General features: G+C 31.2%; 1 protein-coding gene across 1 annotated transcript; it reads left to right on the top strand.

Annotated features, from left to right (window-relative positions):
* The first annotated feature begins 938 nt into the window (after positions 1-938).
* On the top strand, positions 939-13,753 carry LOC143062916 (carbohydrate sulfotransferase 11-like). The gene is made up of 3 exons (XM_076234742.1): positions 939-1,116; positions 2,791-2,837; positions 11,630-13,753. Exons 1-3 carry the CDS (start codon positions 1,014-1,016, stop codon positions 12,512-12,514), a joined length of 1,035 nt encoding a protein of 344 aa, XP_076090857.1. The 5' UTR covers positions 939-1,013; the 3' UTR covers positions 12,515-13,753.
* The last annotated feature ends 5,553 nt before the right edge of the window (positions 13,754-19,306 follow it).

Below are 19,306 nucleotides of genomic sequence, written 5' to 3'. Positions count from 1 at the left end.
GGAGGAATATTGTGAAATTTGAAGCAAAAGTAGTCTATATTAATTCTTTTACAAGATATAAATAAAGGTAGAAAAAACGGAACAAGACCTTAATGTTCTCAGTTCAGTTAATAATTTAAAAGCTAATTGGCCATGATCTATACCATATTTATTTATTTCAATAATACCACTAATCCAGCAAAAGTGAAATTGCCACGATTATTTTACACCCGATTTCATTGAGTGTGTAGCCAAAGGTAATATCTTTGGTTAGTTTGTTTGTTAGCTGAGCCGTGAAGTCATTGTTAGGATAGGTAAACTAACCTCCTTTAAGAGAAGACTAGTTCGACAGATATTCAATCTATCTGTCTGTTGGACTATACTACTTCCAAAGGAGGGTAGTATACCTGACCTAGTAATGACTCCACGGTTCAGCTAACAAGTAAGCTAACCAAAGATATTACCTTTGGCTACACACTCAGTGAAATCGGCTGTAAAAGGTTTTTACTGGCTCCATGTGTAACGGTTCATACTATATAGACCTCCAATTTGAAGTTTTCCGGCTTGTATCACGTTTCTATTTACTGCATTCCTAGGCTTTATAAAATGAAGATCTCTAATTTGAAGTTTACCAATTTAGAGTTAATTCATACATCTTTACCAAACACAGGTTAGAAGCATTATCTCTTTGGTATATCTATGATTAGTTTTTTCATAACAATTAAAATTATATTTCATAAATTATGCTAATCTATCATCTATCATTTTGATACATTCCTCTAAAATTTTCTCTGTATTTTCTTTGTTTCCTTTTCGTTAATCATATATCGATTAATGTTTTTAAATACATATTCAATGAATTATATATTAAATAGAAAAACAAATAAAATTTTTAAATAACACTTACTGTACATATACATACAGTCGGTTGACCAAACAAAGATAATAATGAATTATTAATGGTCAAGTTTTAGAAATAAGGATCACTTTAACAATGAGGATTTAAAAGTTCGTACACATTCCAATTTAGTGAAATGTTAAAGAAAAGTGTGCGACTGTTAAAAATTCCGTTTACATTTATAGCTGGTTTAATAATTGGGAGCTTATTTTTAACATGTAAAACAAATCAATATAAAAGTAAGTTTAGAAATGATATATTTAGCTTGAATATGTATATGTATCTTTAATTTATAGTAGAAATTGTCGTATAATTCACAGCTGAGTTACTTATTTTAATAACTGTTACCGGAAGACGTTTACCTTACGAGGGTCATACATAGCTTGTGTCATTGTTTTTTTTTTTACTTGACTATAACAATAGGGATATTTGGTATGAATGCCAATGAGACAACTATCCTCCAAACCGTCAAACAAAGTTCAAATGACGTTGATGTTAGCAATTATAGGCAACCGTACGGCCTTCAACAATGAGAAAACCCATTACCGTGTGGTGGGCTTTAAAAGACATCAACACATGAAAAGTATGAAACATTTCAATTGAAAAAAACTAACAGCTACATGTATAACAAAACAGTTAACGAGAAAAAATATGACAGATATAAACCAACGACAACCACTACAAGCTTGTGGCTTGTCATCATGATATGAATGTTGATGCTTTATTTCAAACTATTCAAATCGTGTATAATTATCAGACAATAATTCATTGAAAAGTGTAATTCTTATATACAAACTAACAAACCTCGTGAGAAACGCTACTGGCTAAACTTGAAAAGCAGAACAGTGGAGGGAGAAACGTGTTTTTTTTTATGTGCATATTTTATGTCATACATGTAGCTCTTTCTAATCACTTATCTGTCAAACTTTCCACGTGCTCTGTTCTTATTGGTTATCGTTGTCACGATTCGGTAAACTACGGCGACAAACTCGAAAGTTAATGAGCCTGTGAGCAGCAACCACTGAATAAAACTTTATTCAAGAATTGAATGCTTCTTTTTGTAAATTTATTGGGGTGTAAAAGCGTTGACCGAAGTACATTTTGTATGAAGCGCGGAAGCGCTTCATTCTAAAAATGTGCGCACGGTCAACGCTTTTACAACACTATAAAGTTACAAAAAGAAGCATTCAATACTTATAATTACATTTTTTAGCTATGATCATGAAAACACGAATTTTATATATTTTTTTATTTAATTCACCTGTGCACTTTATTGTTGGACCACGTGTTATCATGAATGAAAAGTTGTATTGAGCAATGCAACTGCTTACGGAATAACACGTGATGTTCAGTTAGCCAATCAGAATAAAGTATTATAATGAAACATACATCTAATGTAATTATTTGCCGATCATACGTAATAATTTGATAGGACTGGTGATAAATATATTAAAAAACAAACATACATGCGAGAATTACTTTAGTATATAGATATAGGAAGATGTTGTATGAGTGCCAATGAGACAACTCTCCATCCAAATAACAATTTAGTAAAGTAAACCATTATAGGTCAATGTACGGCCAACACGAAGCCTTGGCTCACACCGAACAACAAGCTATAAAGGGCCCCAAAATTACAAGTGTAAAACCATTCAAACGGGAAAACCAACGATCTAATAATGTATGCATGCTTTGGTTCAATCAGATAAAAACCTTAAAATAAAAAAAAAACTCGTTTCATATATGACTTTAACAGATTTTTTTTCACAAATTAAAACCAATCTGCATATCATGAAAATTAAATGTGTAAATGTCGGGCAAACATTTCTAATGATATTATGGTCAATACATAGAATAAAACTATATATGTGTTGACCATTTAAAGGATATTTATGCCCTTAGGTATATTTCAGGTTCTAACATCACTGTTAATAGACCGGAGCAGCATTTAAAGTCAATTGTAAGTTTAATCTTCTTACAATATAGTACAATCATAAATGCTTAAGGCAAGTTAGAATTCGATAATTTAACAATAAATGTCTGGGTCATTGCATAGATCGATACCAATACTAACACTTAGTTGCTATCTATTTTGAATTAAGGAAGTTCGTTGCTCAGTTTCAAAATAATTGAATTTTCTAAACACTGGTTTATATTGATAGGGGATTAATAAAGGAATCAAAAGAGCAAAAAATAGATATAGGTCAATGTGCTTGTTTTCGAGATATCAGCCATTGAAACATTGGCGGGAAAATATTTTCTCTTGACTTTTCATAGCTTTATTATTGATAAGTTCTCAAAAACTACCAAAAAAAATTAAAATGGTATAAGACTTTTACAGATGGCTTATCATTATACATGTAAAAGTTCTATAAAAAGAAAAAAATGGTGGCCAATGGGCAATTTTTTTTAAAGGCATTTAAATGGATAAAACCAGAGGATTCCGAAAATCTGACAAAATTCCAAAACATGACAAGTGAACTTCCTTAAACTCTAAAACTAAAAGACATTGTACTTAAACATGTCTTATAATTTGTATCTTCCTATATGAGGGTCTCGATGTGGGTCCTTCAATTCTGTATTATGCATGCTTTAATTTTTCAAGCCAATTGTCTCTATTCTTAATAAATATTGTCTGTTTTTTTTCTTCTATTCTTTACATTTTAGCACCCAATTGTTCTCTATTCACCACTTGTCCAGATCCTCCTTCGTGTGTACACTAGTTTGTATCGAAGAATGGCAGATGTCAAGGGTTGAAATCCATAAAACCTATCAAATGAAGCGTTAGACTATATCAATCAATGAAACGAATGAAAATAAACTATCATACCTATTCTTTATATGATTAAGTATATAAGAAAAAAGGATGTAGGGCATTTTACAGGGAAATTGTTATATAATGTGTTCTTTATTTGTGGAGAGATTCATAAATATTCGGAAGACTATCTAAATTATCACACATAGCCAATAAATAAGTAAGTATGTTAAGCCTTAAATGTTGTGATGTTACACTATTGTTTCAAGTAAGGGTGAAGGTTCGTGCCTATAAAAGCGTTTAACCCGTTGCCTTAGTTTGCATCTGTCCTAAGTCATGAATCTGATGTTCAGGGGTTGTTATTTGTTGATGTGGTTCATAAGAGTTTCTCGTTTCTTATTTTTTTAAATATAAATTAGACCTTTGGTATTCCCGTTTGAATGGTTTTACACAAGTCAATTTTGGGGGCAATTTTATCTTGCTTTTCGATGTGAGCCAAGGCTCGATGTTGAAGACCGTACTTTGGCCTATCTTTGGCCGATAATGATTTACTTTACAAATTGTAACTTGGATATAGAGTTGTCTCATCGGCACTTATACCACATCTTCTTATTTCTAAGAAAGTGAGTAAGTAACTTGTTTCTGTATGATGTATACACCTGCTCGTGATGACGTTGTGCACGATGTTGGTACTCAAAATAAGACGATTTCGACGATTTCAAAGAAAGTTTCAGGCGTTCAAGCATATTATTGATGAGGTCAATTTGGTAACCGATTTCGGTTTGTCTGAAAAAAATGCACAGTTTTACAAATAAATCTTAAGTGGTTGTATGGATATTTTTCTAATGAATATTTTTTTACAGGAGTTGTCAGTCTTTCCAGGCAATAATTGATAATTTTCATTTCGGCAGCAGTTCGCATTAATGAATCCGATATATAAATTTCCAAATTTACACAGATTTATTTTTATCATAAATTAGATTTAGAATTCATATTCTCCTATTTTTTGTATATTTATACATTTGTACATACTCCTGGTGTTGCATTTCTTCCCGTTTCCGTTTCCTCTCTACATTTTATCATTTCGCGATGCTTTCTTTGTCGCAAAATTTTTAGGAAGTTCAACATTCGGGATTCATTTCTCATTTTCATATTTTTGTGGCATTATGCATATCCTTTTTTTGTTATAATTGCCAGAAATGTTTTTTTCTCTTTATATACATGTTACTTTTGACGATTTAAAATTTGCAGATAGACAATGTTTTTACATAAAACAAATATGCTATAAAAAAAACCTAAGATCCCGATATCTTTTTATAAAATAGTCTCATTCCTTTCTCATACATTGGGTGTATTGTAACTTTATACATGCATTTTTATTTTCATTCGAATTAAACTGGAAACAAATCATATAGTAAATGGCTTAATATTTTAAACGATCTAAAAACGAAAAAATATTAAACACTATATTGTTTTAAAAGAAAAGCAGAAAAATCTTTACCGCCTAGTTATATTATCTATGACCTAACTATGCTTATTTTATACTATCCAGCCGGTTAAAACCTCAATTGTAAAGAAAATACAGCGGTCTTTTTTCGTTGGGTCAAGATGGCTATACTTTTTAAAGTAATTGCAATAGAAACTTTACGCATGGTTTCCGGCAAAAAAATATCATAAAACAGGAGAAAAGTAAAAAAAAAACTTTCAAAATATCATAAAAAAATTTCTCTCAGCTTTTTTCAATTTCACGGTATAAATGCGCAAACCCTATATATGCCTACCTTGCATATTATGCTTGGACATTTTTCAGACCGTTTTCTAAAATACCCTTTTCCGGTTTACGGTTTCAGTGATACTGATTTTGCTTTAACACGCGAATAATGATAACAATAGTAATACTACTGTGAAGTATTACGATGATCAGTAAAAAAAAACGTAGGAAAGAAACGGAACTTCGATCTTTTGCACAAAATGTAACGTTGGACATGACGTTTTTGCGTAAACATGGGATAATTCTTGATATTTTAAATTTCGGTTCCTATTTTGTCTTTATTTTCAAGTTTAATGTAATAAATTCTACCAGAAATCACTACATTTTTATCAAACTGACCAGTCTACGTATTTATTTTCATGGTAATCTATAATAAATAGCAAAATCACGGGTGTCACTCGGTTTAACGAGAAAAATGATCGTGAAAGAATATCTAACGGTGGTCAAGTATTGTGAGACGATCGTGAAAGCTCTGGTACCGGATCGTGAAATAATTCTAATGTAAATTCTAGTTCAGAATTTATGAAAAGATCGCTTAATTTTCAAAACGGGTAACAAATCCGAACAAAAAATGATGTCTGTCAAAATGGTTTAACTTCCTCAACATTACTGTGCAATAAGATAAAGAAAATATGGAGTACTTTATGAAAAAACACAAAAGGTATGTCTATGGAATAAATTTTTAAAAAACATGCTTTTTGTACCTCTATAATGGTCATATTTTAAAGTGTTATTTTTTTATGAAAACTTTGAATTTTCTTGATCGTGAAAGATCAGACAACGCATTATTTTGATCGTGAAAGATAATGCGTGACCAGACTTAATACTAGTAAGCTGAAATCAATATGTCTTTTCCCATTTGATATACCTGCAACTGGTTGAAGCCTTTAACTATTTTGATAAGAATGAACATTATAGCTATTAATTTTTTTATACATTGTAATTCAACACTTTACCTCGAAAGTTAACTAAAAATGTGTCGAAATCAGTGTGAAAAATTCAGCTCTGAGTATCGGTCTAGTACATTTCAGGCAGAATGCCACTACTAAGCCAATGATATGGGTAAGCAACGCTTAAACCAAAATGTTAACCATCAACCAAAAACTTATAGCAAAAACAGCATCTTTCTGAACAATTTGAGATTGAACGATAACCAACATTTTATGCAGCAGTACTTTTTTAACTATAATATAGTTATCTCATTTGGAAATCAATCCACATCTACTACGTTACTGTATATACTACTGACTCAAGAATACAAGAGCGCAAATGCTGAAATGTCTCGTCTGCTTAACTTATGATACTAGTATAGTTGTTGAACGTCTGTAATATTAAGGGTTTTACTAGAAGTGTCAAATACGTTTAACATTGTGAATGGTTCATAAAAAGAAGTCGATGTCAGATGAACTGTGCCGTACAGATCTCTACAAACACCCGTACACCAAATATAGGCGTTCTGGTCCTTACAGAAACTGACAAATGTGAGAGTTATGTTTGGCCAATTAATTCGGAACATAAGGTCGAAAGTATATGAAATCTGACCGACAGCCACTGGCCCAGACAAAGACATCTTACTATCATTCAATATATCAAATACAATGGACGTCAAATATGTATATATGTTAGCGGCAATAAGTGAAATTAGGCATTAAGCTTAAATCCTAGGCAGTAAGTCTAATGCCTAAATAATGTAAGGCATTAGTCTTAAATCCTAGTCATTCCTTAAATGAAACATGCAGACAGACATGAAGACCATACACCAAATACCGTGGAGCTATAGCATACAGGTACAATGTATATGTTACAGTAAATAGGTGAAATTAGGAATTACAGGTAATTCCCGATGCACTTAGTTAATACAAGTAGTTCCTGAAACGGCCCAGTTATTACCAGTAATTACTAATTTTAAAGTGAATTTTTACACCTATTTACTGACTGCTAAATCAATGTTGTATTATGGTCAGATTATCAAAAGTTATGGTAATACTAAATAGAAGATCAGTTAGGACTCTTAAAATATTGAATGGTTGATTTGTATTAAAAATATCTTGATTAAATATAGACTTTCAAATATATGGTTAAATCAGAGTAACTTTAGTTTTAATCCAAAAAGGTTAAAGTTGAGCATTATACAGATAATTTTTTACCAATTTCAGCAGACATGGAAATCAGAAATGGAAAATTCTCCCAAAGCATTATGTTTTAACTTTTAAAAAAAATCCTAGAATATTTAGAGTTATAACTTATAAAGAAAAGATAACGTTATGTAGGTTAAGAACTGGAATTGTCACGGAATAAAAGTTCCTTCATAATATAACTTCCAAATGGAAAAACTATTCCAGAATATTATTTCTACAGGAATAAATATTACAGTAGATGTTCCTAACGGAATAAATAGCATAGAATATTTGTTCTGACAGGTACAGGTATTATGACAATGTTTATAATAAAGTTTCCACTGGAACTTCTGTTAGGTGGAACAAATATACGTTGACAAATGAACTGTTATGTGCATTAGCTTCGAGATATAAAAATATATATATATTTTTGTTGTTGTTAAATCATTTATAAAAATGATATAGTGAAATTATAATTCACTGTTAGCAGACAATCTGGTTCTATTATGTTTAATTAGCTGAGAAAGAAGGTTGATGAGTTCTGCACTTGCGAGTGAATACTTGGACCTCATTGAATACGTATTCATGTGACCTTCAATTCAACCCCTAGCTGGAGATGGGTTATCGATGTATTAAGCTATTAAAATTGTAAGAGTTTTGCAGACTAAATAGTCTCACCTACTTTTGCAGTTAATCGCAGGCTAAAAAAAATGAGGAAAAACATTAAAAATTTCCTCTAGATACTATCTTTTGACTAGTGCTATAAGAAGCTTCGGCAAAATTGGGTAAAAATCCAGGATGGTTTATAAAATCTAATGTCTTAATAAACTTTAACTGCAGAGTGTGTGTAATGTTAACTGGGGGGGGGGGGGGGGAGGGGGAAAGTCCATTTATCATGTTTATAAGTAATATAGGAAAAAAAGGATTTTTTTTACAAACTTTACTTTCGGATATTATCTTATGATCATAAACATTTAGCTTCTGTCCAAGTTTGTTAGAAATCCAGGATATTTGGAGAAAGTTATTTTAAAGCACAGTGCATGATTGAGATTTTAGTTTAACAAAATTATGAAAAATCAAATTTGGATTGATGTCATTGTCTTGCTTGCATGTATTTACAGAGTTTCAAGACCTATAAAACAACAATTTTCCAGTTTCAATTCACAAACACTAAAGAGTATGCATTTTTGATGTGCCTTATATTCCTACATCCTTAAGTAAGCTCCCTTAAAATCCCTACCCCTTAACTTTCTTATTTGGTATCTTGAAATATATTTTTAACTTTAAAACAAAAACATCAAGTTAGTAAATAGCTGTAAAAATGACATAAAAAAATCAGTGATTACCAGTAATCACTGAAACAACTAGTAAATACATGTAATTACTAAATTGGCTAGTAATTACAGGTATTTACTGAAATGTTTAGTAATTACGTGTAATTCCTAATTTCACCTATTTACTGTAACATATATAAGCAAAAGGCCAAACAACATAAAACGAACATTGCCAAATGATTCATGATAATGAGGTCAATGTTATTTGAAACCTTGCAGAAGCCGAAAATGTACACCTTACAATCATAACAACAGACAGTTATCCTAAAGCTTAACGCATCCGCGATACGGACTTGACCACACCACTAAATCTTTATCCATAAAATGTGGCAAAGTCGAGGTCAGGTGAAAATATTAATACTTTGAAATGCTTTAATTTATTGAGGATCTTGGCCAATCTACTTTTTTCTCAATACCAAATATTAGTTGTCATATAATTGAAGAATAACTTGAACGTCTTTGTAGCATCAGATCTTTTTCACGATCTTCAAAAAGCGGTACGTGATCTTTCACGATCCGAAAAATCAATTTTGTGTAAATATTATTTTTTTTTATCAAGTTTCAGATTATGTTTATACAAAATAATTATGAGAACCATTTGATTCATTCGAATAGAATGCCCTTATTCGGATAAAAGTACTTTATTTTATTCGAATTTGAGAAAAAAGCATGTCTATTTACATTTTTTATCTCAATGAAATGTCAAGAAGCAATCTGTTATTTAGTGAAAACAATGTATTTTTAAAACTGGATTTTCTCACATACTGATCATAATGTTGAACCATTTTGACAGAGTGTTAATTTGTTGTAAATTTGTCAGACTGAGTGTAATTAACTAAATTACTGTAATATTTAATTAAATTACATTATTTAATGACTTTTCATATGTCTTTTCGATTTAACGATCCGTTACACAGCTTTCACGATCGTCTCGCAATACTTGACCACCGTCTCGTTAAACCGAATGACACCCGTGCAAATGGATTTGTAAACAGTTATATCATATGCATTTAACTTTTTCCTTTTGCGGTAGATTGTGACTTTACTGGAACTTATTATAAGTAAATTGTTTACCATAAAGAAGTTAAGGTGCACATTTGTGTTGCTTTGATAAGATACTAGCACATACTGTTCCATGATTCGGAGATGATCATTTTGTCCATATAAAATAAAATTGAGAATGGAAACGGGGAATATGTCAAAGTGACAACAACCCGACTAAAAAGCAGACCATATTAAAGCAAGGAAAACAATACGTGTCACTTGATTATCTAGCATATTAAAGCAAGGAAAACAATACGTGTCACTTGATTATCTAGCATATTAAAGCAAGGAAAACAATACGTGTCACTTGATTATCTAGCATATTAAAGGGAAAACATTCAAACTAGAACGAAGGATGAAAATCACAATGAGTAACAATACAGTAACCGTTCGGTTAAGACTGCTTTACGTCCTACGCATCCATTCGTGCTCTATATAGTTCAAACGGACACAAGATACAGCGGTGAAAGATGTTTGCGTGACAAAATATATATCTTCATTAAAGGAAATATTTTTTTTGACCAGACCAATTTGTATCAGACTTTGCGACTACTTAAGTATCTTCAAACCAGTTTTATATATTTCTTTAAAACATTACTATGCATTGAGGTGTTTTGTTTTTTTTTATCACGGAACAACAGCGTGACCATTCACAATCTGTAATATTATTTTCCTTGGATAATAGCAAGTCTTCTTTAAAAGCTGTCAACCCAATTACAAATTAAGTTCATCATATGTGTAGATAAGAAATTGTATCATGTAAGATGGTTTAGTTGTCTTTCGAGAAAGATATTATTATCCTAAACACATAAACATTGTTACACGGTGATGACTGCTGTACCCATATTTTGACTATTTTATTTATTATGTCTGTTTAGTTTACGCATCATTGTAAATATAACGGAATTTGATGGGACTGTCAACAAAGTGAAAAGTTTAGCGCTATAAAACCAGGTTTAATCCAACATTTTCTACATTTGAAAATGCCAGTACCAAGTCTGGAATATGACAGTTCTTGTCCATTCGTTTTTGATGTGTTTTGTCATTTGATTTTGCCATGTGATTAGGGACTTTCCGATTTGATTTCCCTCTGAGTTAAGTATTTTTGTGATCTTACTTTTAAATAGATTTAAGAACAAAGCAAAACATCAGCATGATATTATCATATTTCAAGTGTCAATCTAACATTGCAGCTGGAAAATAATACAGTCTGATTGATGGCAGGTATAAAGAACTGTTACGATAACAAATCAAATCAAAATCAAATAATTTATTGTCGTAGAAACTTCATAGTTTGTGACCAACATATATAAACACAATAAATATATATACATACATATCAAACAATAAAAACAGTCAACAGCATTAATTTTTTTTAACAACAAACAAGCTGTTAAGAATCCCCTGTCATCAGTTCTAATGACTTTTTCCAGAAGGATCCAAACTTATTTGTTTGTAAAGGCGTTGATGGATTTAGTAAATAATGATGTTTTTCTTCTTCAGTTAAATCATTAAAGTTATTATTTTCCGTACATATGTGTTGAAAATAGGCATTTATAACAAGTCTTATGATAAAAAACAATCATCAATGTTAAGTATGACCTAAACTTAATTTCGTTAAAGAATGATCTCTAATAAGAGTCTTATGTAATACTAATGATATATATACTATCATATCCCGCTAAGCAGAAACTTATTTAAAATTGTGGATATTTTTTCTATTTATTATAGGCTCACGAAGAGAACATTTTGAGTAATCGTAGTTTTACCGAAGGGCCAGAAATTAGAGCACAACAACTCCAGAACGTATGTCGAAAGTTGAAAGACATTGGACACATTCCAGTAGCTATACCGAGACATAGTTACCAGTATATGTATGTAAATGACGAGTACAAATTTATCTTTTGTATGATGCCGAAATTGGCATGTACAAACTGGAAGAGAATATTTCTAGCGTTAAGTGATAACTTTCCAAATAAAGACTTCGTGATAAATAAAATGGGGTCTGGTGATGTGCATGACACCTGGCCGAAACATGGAAACACCCTGGATAAATATTCCTACTCTGACATTCAGACAAAGCTTCAAACATACAAGAAACTCGTCTTTGTTCGTGATCCTTTCGAAAGGCTACTCTCAGCTTTTAAAGACAAAATGTTTCGAAAAGACACACCAGTTTTTAAAAATATTGCAGAGAAAATAATCAGATTAAAGAGAAGTAAAGAAGTTAACCATAGTGACGAGATAAAATTTGTTGAGTTTGTTAAATATTTAACTGACCCAGATACCTTTGAGTCATCTTATGAACAGCACTGGGCAAAATACGAGTATCTATGTCAACCTTGTTTGATGAATTACGATTTCGTCGGTAAATTTGAAACAATGAAAAATGACATTTCAAGGACCTTCAAATACCTTGGAATTAAAATATTCAATGCGACAGTTTTCCCCGACAGAAGCGTATCTTACAAGAATACAGAAAGTTCCAAAATCACTCAAACATTTTACAACCAATTACCTAAAACGTATCTGAAAAAACTTTGGCATCTGTATAAAATTGATTTTCATATGTTTTCTTATCATATGCCAGATTATTTGTCCGGCATAGATAATTAATAGAGGACAATCGTGCATCTACAATGATACATGTGATCATGTCAGGAATGCACACGAGACAAAGTGGACAACGACAGTTTTTCTGGAATTGAAATATATATTTATTCATGTCACTTCATATGAACATACATATTTACATGTGTCAAACATCGATGAATAACAAAAGACTTTTGTTGTATAATAATATGTGTGTGTATGGCTGCATCTCAGCAATAAACAGTGAATGAGAACAAGTGGGAAACGACAATATTTGCTGAAATTGAAATACATTCTGTATTCTTGTTACTTTTATATGAAGAAATATATTTACATTTAGCGTGCATACAAATATGGTGATGTGTACAAAGTATTCATCATGTGAATTTAAAATTGTTTATCCTTGTATCTAAATTTTCGTGGATTAAGTCAAACCGAATTATCTATAAAAAGGAAGAAGTTACAGTAAATCTTTGTTCATTTTACAAAAATATTACACTGCAAAATGACACATCAAACGAAATGGATAACTTTTATGATCCTGACTTGGTACAACCATTTTTAATTTAAGGTAAAATTCTCATTTCTAATATAGCAATGATCAGTGTGAGGATAAACAAAAAGTCCCAAACACAAGACAGCCAGTAATAACATTACCTTGAAAGCAATTACAATATTCATAATCTGAAAATATTAGCAAATAAAATGTATCATTTACACAATTTATGTTACCTCCCTCGTATGCATGTAGCTACTTAACCAATAAACATATTCATGCACAAATACAAATGTAATGTATCAAATATCATACAACATACATTCATCATACTTGACAACCTAATGAGCTTATTTTTAAGTCAACTTCTTCATTGCTCGTTGATTGGTTCATTCTTATAAAGTTAAGGATCATTGTAAGGAATCGTCTGGAAGTTTGTGCCCTTTATAGGTCACTTGATGACGATGTACCGTATTGTTCATCTTCTATATTTGGTATCATTGGACATTGTGCGGCTGCCCACTTCAAAAAATAAAAATAAATAAAATTTGATACGATCAAAGTATGAAAGTTTTATCTATTTTTACATCATTGGATTTCAAATATTCGAATCTTAGCGTTCCATGTAAATGATAATCAAGAAAACCGCCACGGATGCATACCATTGATTAAATGTTTAAATGTTTTACTGACTTGAAGACACTGAGCTTTTCAAATCGACTGAATAACAATATATTTACACACATACAATTTAAAGTAATGAAAAAAAAATTTAAACATAAACTGCATTTTAAGATACAAACTTTATAGGTTAATCAAACTTTTATGAAGTTTATAGGTTAATCAAATTTTCATGAAGTTTATAGGTTAATCAAATTTTCATGAAGTTTATAGGTTAATCAATTGTTCTTAAAGTTTGTATGTTAATAAAATTTAAAAGAAAATATCGTGAAAAAGGATAAAAAAGATAATAACCAAATCAATTTAGAACCAACTTGCCTGAGGGCTTTGAAACCTTAGTTTACAATTCATAAATATAAACGACAATATTAGAAAGTTAAGCGATACATTTTGGCATTATCTGAAGTACTGACTACTAAGCTGCTGACATCCTCGGGATTAATAGTCCACCATTAAATACATACCAGTAAAGCTTAACACTGTAAATATGATCACGTTAAAAAATCCTTGTTAAGAAGACCAAGATCATTCTGTACATTTTGAAATTAATTGTGAATGAAAAATAATTCGTAATCTTGGTGTAGTCAGAGGTCAACAGAATTTTAGACAGGGGTAAAATTCCTTACATCCATAATTAAACCATGACAACGAAGTTAATTCTCATGGAGCGTTTCCACACCAATTGTATAATAGCGGGGAATAGAAATGTCAAATCTTATAAAGAACTTCCCCAACACAATTTTTTCAACACCGATTTTGCTAAGCACTGTCAAACACTACCTTTAGTTATTTATTTATTTTATTTTGGGGAATTTGAGGAATTTTTTGGTTGGAAAGAGAAGTCTTTTAGTGGGGTTTGCTATATTAATTGCATTTTGAAAAAGACATATATTCGTCTGAAGAAAAGTAATATTTACCGTGCCAAACTTTGCATGCTTTTACATGTAAAATTTGGTATCATCATTGATGTACTATTAGTTTAAGTAAATATTTGTTATCGCGCTGTGTCTCTTGAAATGTAGAATGAAACAATTACAGTCATTTATTTCTGTAAAAATGGGGTTTAATCATATTTTGAGAAACAAACTGATATTTATTTTGCTCAAAAGTCAAGAAACCGTATATTTACCTCTTCAAAAGACAATAACTGTTTATCATTCCATATTAGGAACAATTTAAGAATGGCATTCTATGTCATTAGTTTTGGAATAAAACAACATTAATATTCAACATTAGGATTTGATTATACAAATCTACAGAAGGCAGATTGTTCGTTAACAGTTCAATGACATATAAAAGTTTAAACACGCAATGTTTACAATATGCTATATATATCATACTTTACATTCTAATACAATAACGATTTAGTCTAGAATGTTATATTTGAATATGACAGGAAATTTGTAGTTTAGTCTTAAAAACAGTTTTTCATTAGAAATGGAAAAATATTAAATACTAAACTTGTTTAAAGGGTATCTACACGTCTCAATCTTCAAAATCGCTTATCTAAAAATACCACAATCGCTAATATTTTTAACAATAAAAATCGTGGTTACCCTTCTATCGATAAGTGTCATGCTAAAAAATGACTTACATGTCCCTGGCTTTCCACCAACAATACGGTAAGGTCCACATTTAATGGTCCCACAATTTCTTTAAAATTTGAAACTGATATAACTTCAAAAAAAAACAGTCTTATTTATTTACTCACATGAAACAAACCGGGATGCGGTATTCAGTACGTAGGTGAAACTTGGCGGTATTTATCTAAACGCACTCAAATACATCTGTATATTTTTAAAAGACCCAATTAATTCAAAAGTATCATTTATCAACACCTTAAGAAGCACAATCATCCTATTAAATATTTAGCAGTTCAACCTTTGGAAGTAGTAATAAAATTAGCGGTACCAATTTTCTTGCACCAGATGCGCATTTCGACAATACATGTCTCTTCAGTGATGCTCGTGTCCAAAATATTTGTAAATAAGCAGCCTGGTGAATCTCATTCAAAGTTTGTACGATCACGGAAAATAATTGAATTAAATTGGATTAAAAAATTACAGACAGTCTACCCTCTCGGTCTTAATGATAATATCATGGAAATTGGCAATATATCAAGAATGTTCTGTTAACATTTTGGATATTGTTTCTAAAACTGTTCGAAAAAATCGTTCTCATGGTTGTAGAAAAAATCGCAATCAAAGAAAATTTCGGACCAATCATACCAAAATTTCGGACCTAATTTCTATTTCAAAAAACAACGGAAAACATTATCTGTTAACAAAGCTCTGTTCATTACCGATTAATAAGTTAAATAAAGTTTTAGAGGATTGCAACACAATTTCATATAGCAGTCCTAAGTATGAAATCGTTCAAATTATAATAGCATATTGTTATTCTAAACTGTTTCCTAAAATTGATCGTCCTGAAGATAAAAAACATTTTATTTAAATAAAGTATGTCAATAAAGGTTTTGATTTTGCTAATATTGCTGGTATTTTCAACGACCATTCTGTTAAAGAACAAATTCCTGGATATTTTGATGATACTGAACTCCCTCTTATTTGTTATATTTACAAGAAATCTACCCGGAAATTTGTGTTTAATTATAGCCAATTGTGCAAAGATGTTAATATCAGTGAAAATACACCTACTTCATGTAATTATAGTAATTCCAAATACATTTATGGACCCATTTCCCATGTTATAACAGGAGATCTTAACATCGTTCAAGACCGAGAGTTAAAATCATTCCTCAGTAAAGGACCTAAATATCGTCCCCTGTCAATTATTAATTGGAATGAGTGTCGTGATCTCATCCACGACTCACTCCGTACTTACTGTTTGAAATGGATAAAACGGGGAAAAACTGACAAAAAATCTTTGAACTCTTTTTTCAATTCAGTAATGAACATAGTTAATATACATATTCAACATTTTAAAGAACATTTTACTCTTAACAATAACCACAATAAACCTATTTCTCGTATCAAACATAAACTAAAAGAACTAGCCAAGCAATTTGTTTTTGTACCGGCTGATAAAGCTGCTAATGATATTATTATTGTCTGACGTAAATTTTACATTGAGGTTCTACAAAAAGAAATCACCAATTCACCAACATTCCAACTGACTCCATTTTCAGAAAACGACATCTGTAACAAACATAAAATTTTAGCTACCGCTTTACAAGCAGAACCAAAATAAATGAAAGTCCCAACTATGTATTGGCCTCCGAAACTACACAAAACACCTTACAAATATAGATTTATTTCGTCTTCTAGCCATTGCTCCACTACTAAATTATCTATTCTTCTTTCCAGTACACTTGGTACAATCAAAAACCTGATAATAAATTGTTCAAATAAGGCCTTCGAAAATAGTGGAATTAATTACTTTTGGAGTGTCAAAAACTCGTTGGAAGTACAGGATAAATTGCATGCTTATATTGGTGCTTTTGAATCTGTTCAAAGTTTTGATTTTTCTACCCTATATACCACATTGCCTCACAATCTCATTAAGAAAAAATTCACACACCTAATAAAATGGGCATTTAAAAAGTCAGAATGTGAATATATATGTTCAAACTCTTTAAGGTCATTTTTTAGTAGTAATAAACAAAAAAACTATGTCAATTAGACATGCTTTGATACTATATCTGCCCTGGAATTTTTACTAGATACCATTTTTGTTCGCTTTGGAGATTCCGTATATCGTCAGGTTATCGGAATTCCAATGGGAACTAACTGTGCACCACTTATTGCGGAGCTGTTTTTGTATTGCTATGAGTTACAATTTATGACAAAAATCAGCAAAGGCCCATCGAAACAACATCTGATACACAAATTTAATAATACTTTTAGATATTTGGATGATATTTTGGCTCTCAATAATGACGACTTCAGCATGTATACTAAAGAAATTTATCCTGTTGAACTTACTTTAATAAAGCTAATACTAACAATGACCACTGCCCTTTCCTCGATCTTGATATATATATCATTAACGGAAAGCTTAATACTAAAATTTATGATAAAAGAGATGATTTCTCATTTCCTATCGTTAATTATCCATTTTTAGATGGTGACGTGTCATTGCCACCATCTTACGGTGTTTATATATCTCAACTTGTACGATTCGCTCGTGTATGTAACAATGTTTTAGATTTTAACGAGAGAAATTTATGTATTACTGAAAAATTATTACACCAGGGTTGTCGATATCACAAACTAGTCAAAACATTTACTAAATTTTATCATCGGTATAAGGACATCATTCGTAAATATAGCTCAACATGCAGACTTCTTATACGTTCAGGTATTTCACATCCAATATTTTATGGAAATATTCTTTATAAAGCACAAAAATGTCAGTATTCACCTCAGAAACTAACAAAACCTTTAAATAGACTTATTAAGAAGGGATATAGTTACGATACTGTTGTCAAGTTATTAAAGATTGCATATTTTGGCGTTAATATTGATTCACTTATAGGGTCTTTACATCGGAACTAAACACACTAATTATTAATAAACCAGTTGTTGGCATGACACGGGTTATGTTCTTCTCATATATGTTATGATGGTATGGTACTAAACCCCTCATGGGCAGGATTTTGCCTGATATTCATATGATGAAGACATAATTTTTCAATCAGTTAAATTGAAGTCTGGAGTTGGCATGTCAGTTAACTGCTAGTAGTCTGATGTTATTTATGTATTATTGTCATTTTGTTTATTTTCTTTGGTTACATCTTCTGACATCGGACTCGGACTTCTCTTGAACTGAATTTTAATGTGCGTATTGTTATGCGTTTACTTTTCTGCATTGGCTAGAGTAGTGGGAGGGTTGAGATCTCACAAACATGTTTAACCCTGCCGCATTTTTGCGCCTGTCCAAAGTCAGGAGCCTCTGGCCTTCGTTAGTCTTGTATTATTTTAACTTTTAGTTACTTGTGTAAAATTTGGAGTTTAGTATGGTGTTCATTGTCACTGAACTAGTATATATTTGTTTAGGGGCCAGCTGAAGGACGCCTCCGGGTGCGAGAATTTCTCGTTGCATTGAAGACCTGTGGGTGACCTTCTGCTGTTGTCTGCTCTATGGTCGGGTTGTTGTCTCTGTGATACATTCCCCATTTCCATTCTCAATTTTATTTCATTGCTTTTAATTCCCTTTGTGTTATTTAAAATATGAAAATAAGAAGATGTGGTATGATTGTCTCAAAAATAGACACATCAGCACAAAAGTTAACAATCATAGCCGTCAGAAATGAGCAAAACCCATACTTTATTTTAATACCTTAGTCACGGCCACAAATCCAACTAAGTCATACACAAATGATATGAAAACAAGTGCGTTAATCCGGCTTCCTAGTATGCAGTAGAAGTAATAAACAACCAAGAATTGCTATACATTCACAAGTTTGGTCACCTATTTATATCATAAGCTTTATTTTTAAAAAAAACGAGAATGTCATTCGACCCTTTATTTTGTTTTACTTCATGTGTTATCACAACTTTGTTGTACATTGAGTAGTATTTTTACTACAGCTTTTCTCCCGGTGAATAAAAATACGTGCCCTTACTCTAAGATGAATTATGTATAACAAGAATTCACAAACCTCAGGAAATCTAATT

The sequence above is a fragment of the Mytilus galloprovincialis genome, chromosome 2 (assembly GCF_965363235.1).
Source record: "Mytilus galloprovincialis chromosome 2, xbMytGall1.hap1.1, whole genome shotgun sequence".
NCBI classification, from domain to species: domain Eukaryota; kingdom Metazoa; phylum Mollusca; class Bivalvia; order Mytilida; family Mytilidae; genus Mytilus; species Mytilus galloprovincialis.
Note: the sequence above shows the minus strand (reverse complement) of the source record. Positions and strands in the feature narration are given on the sequence as shown.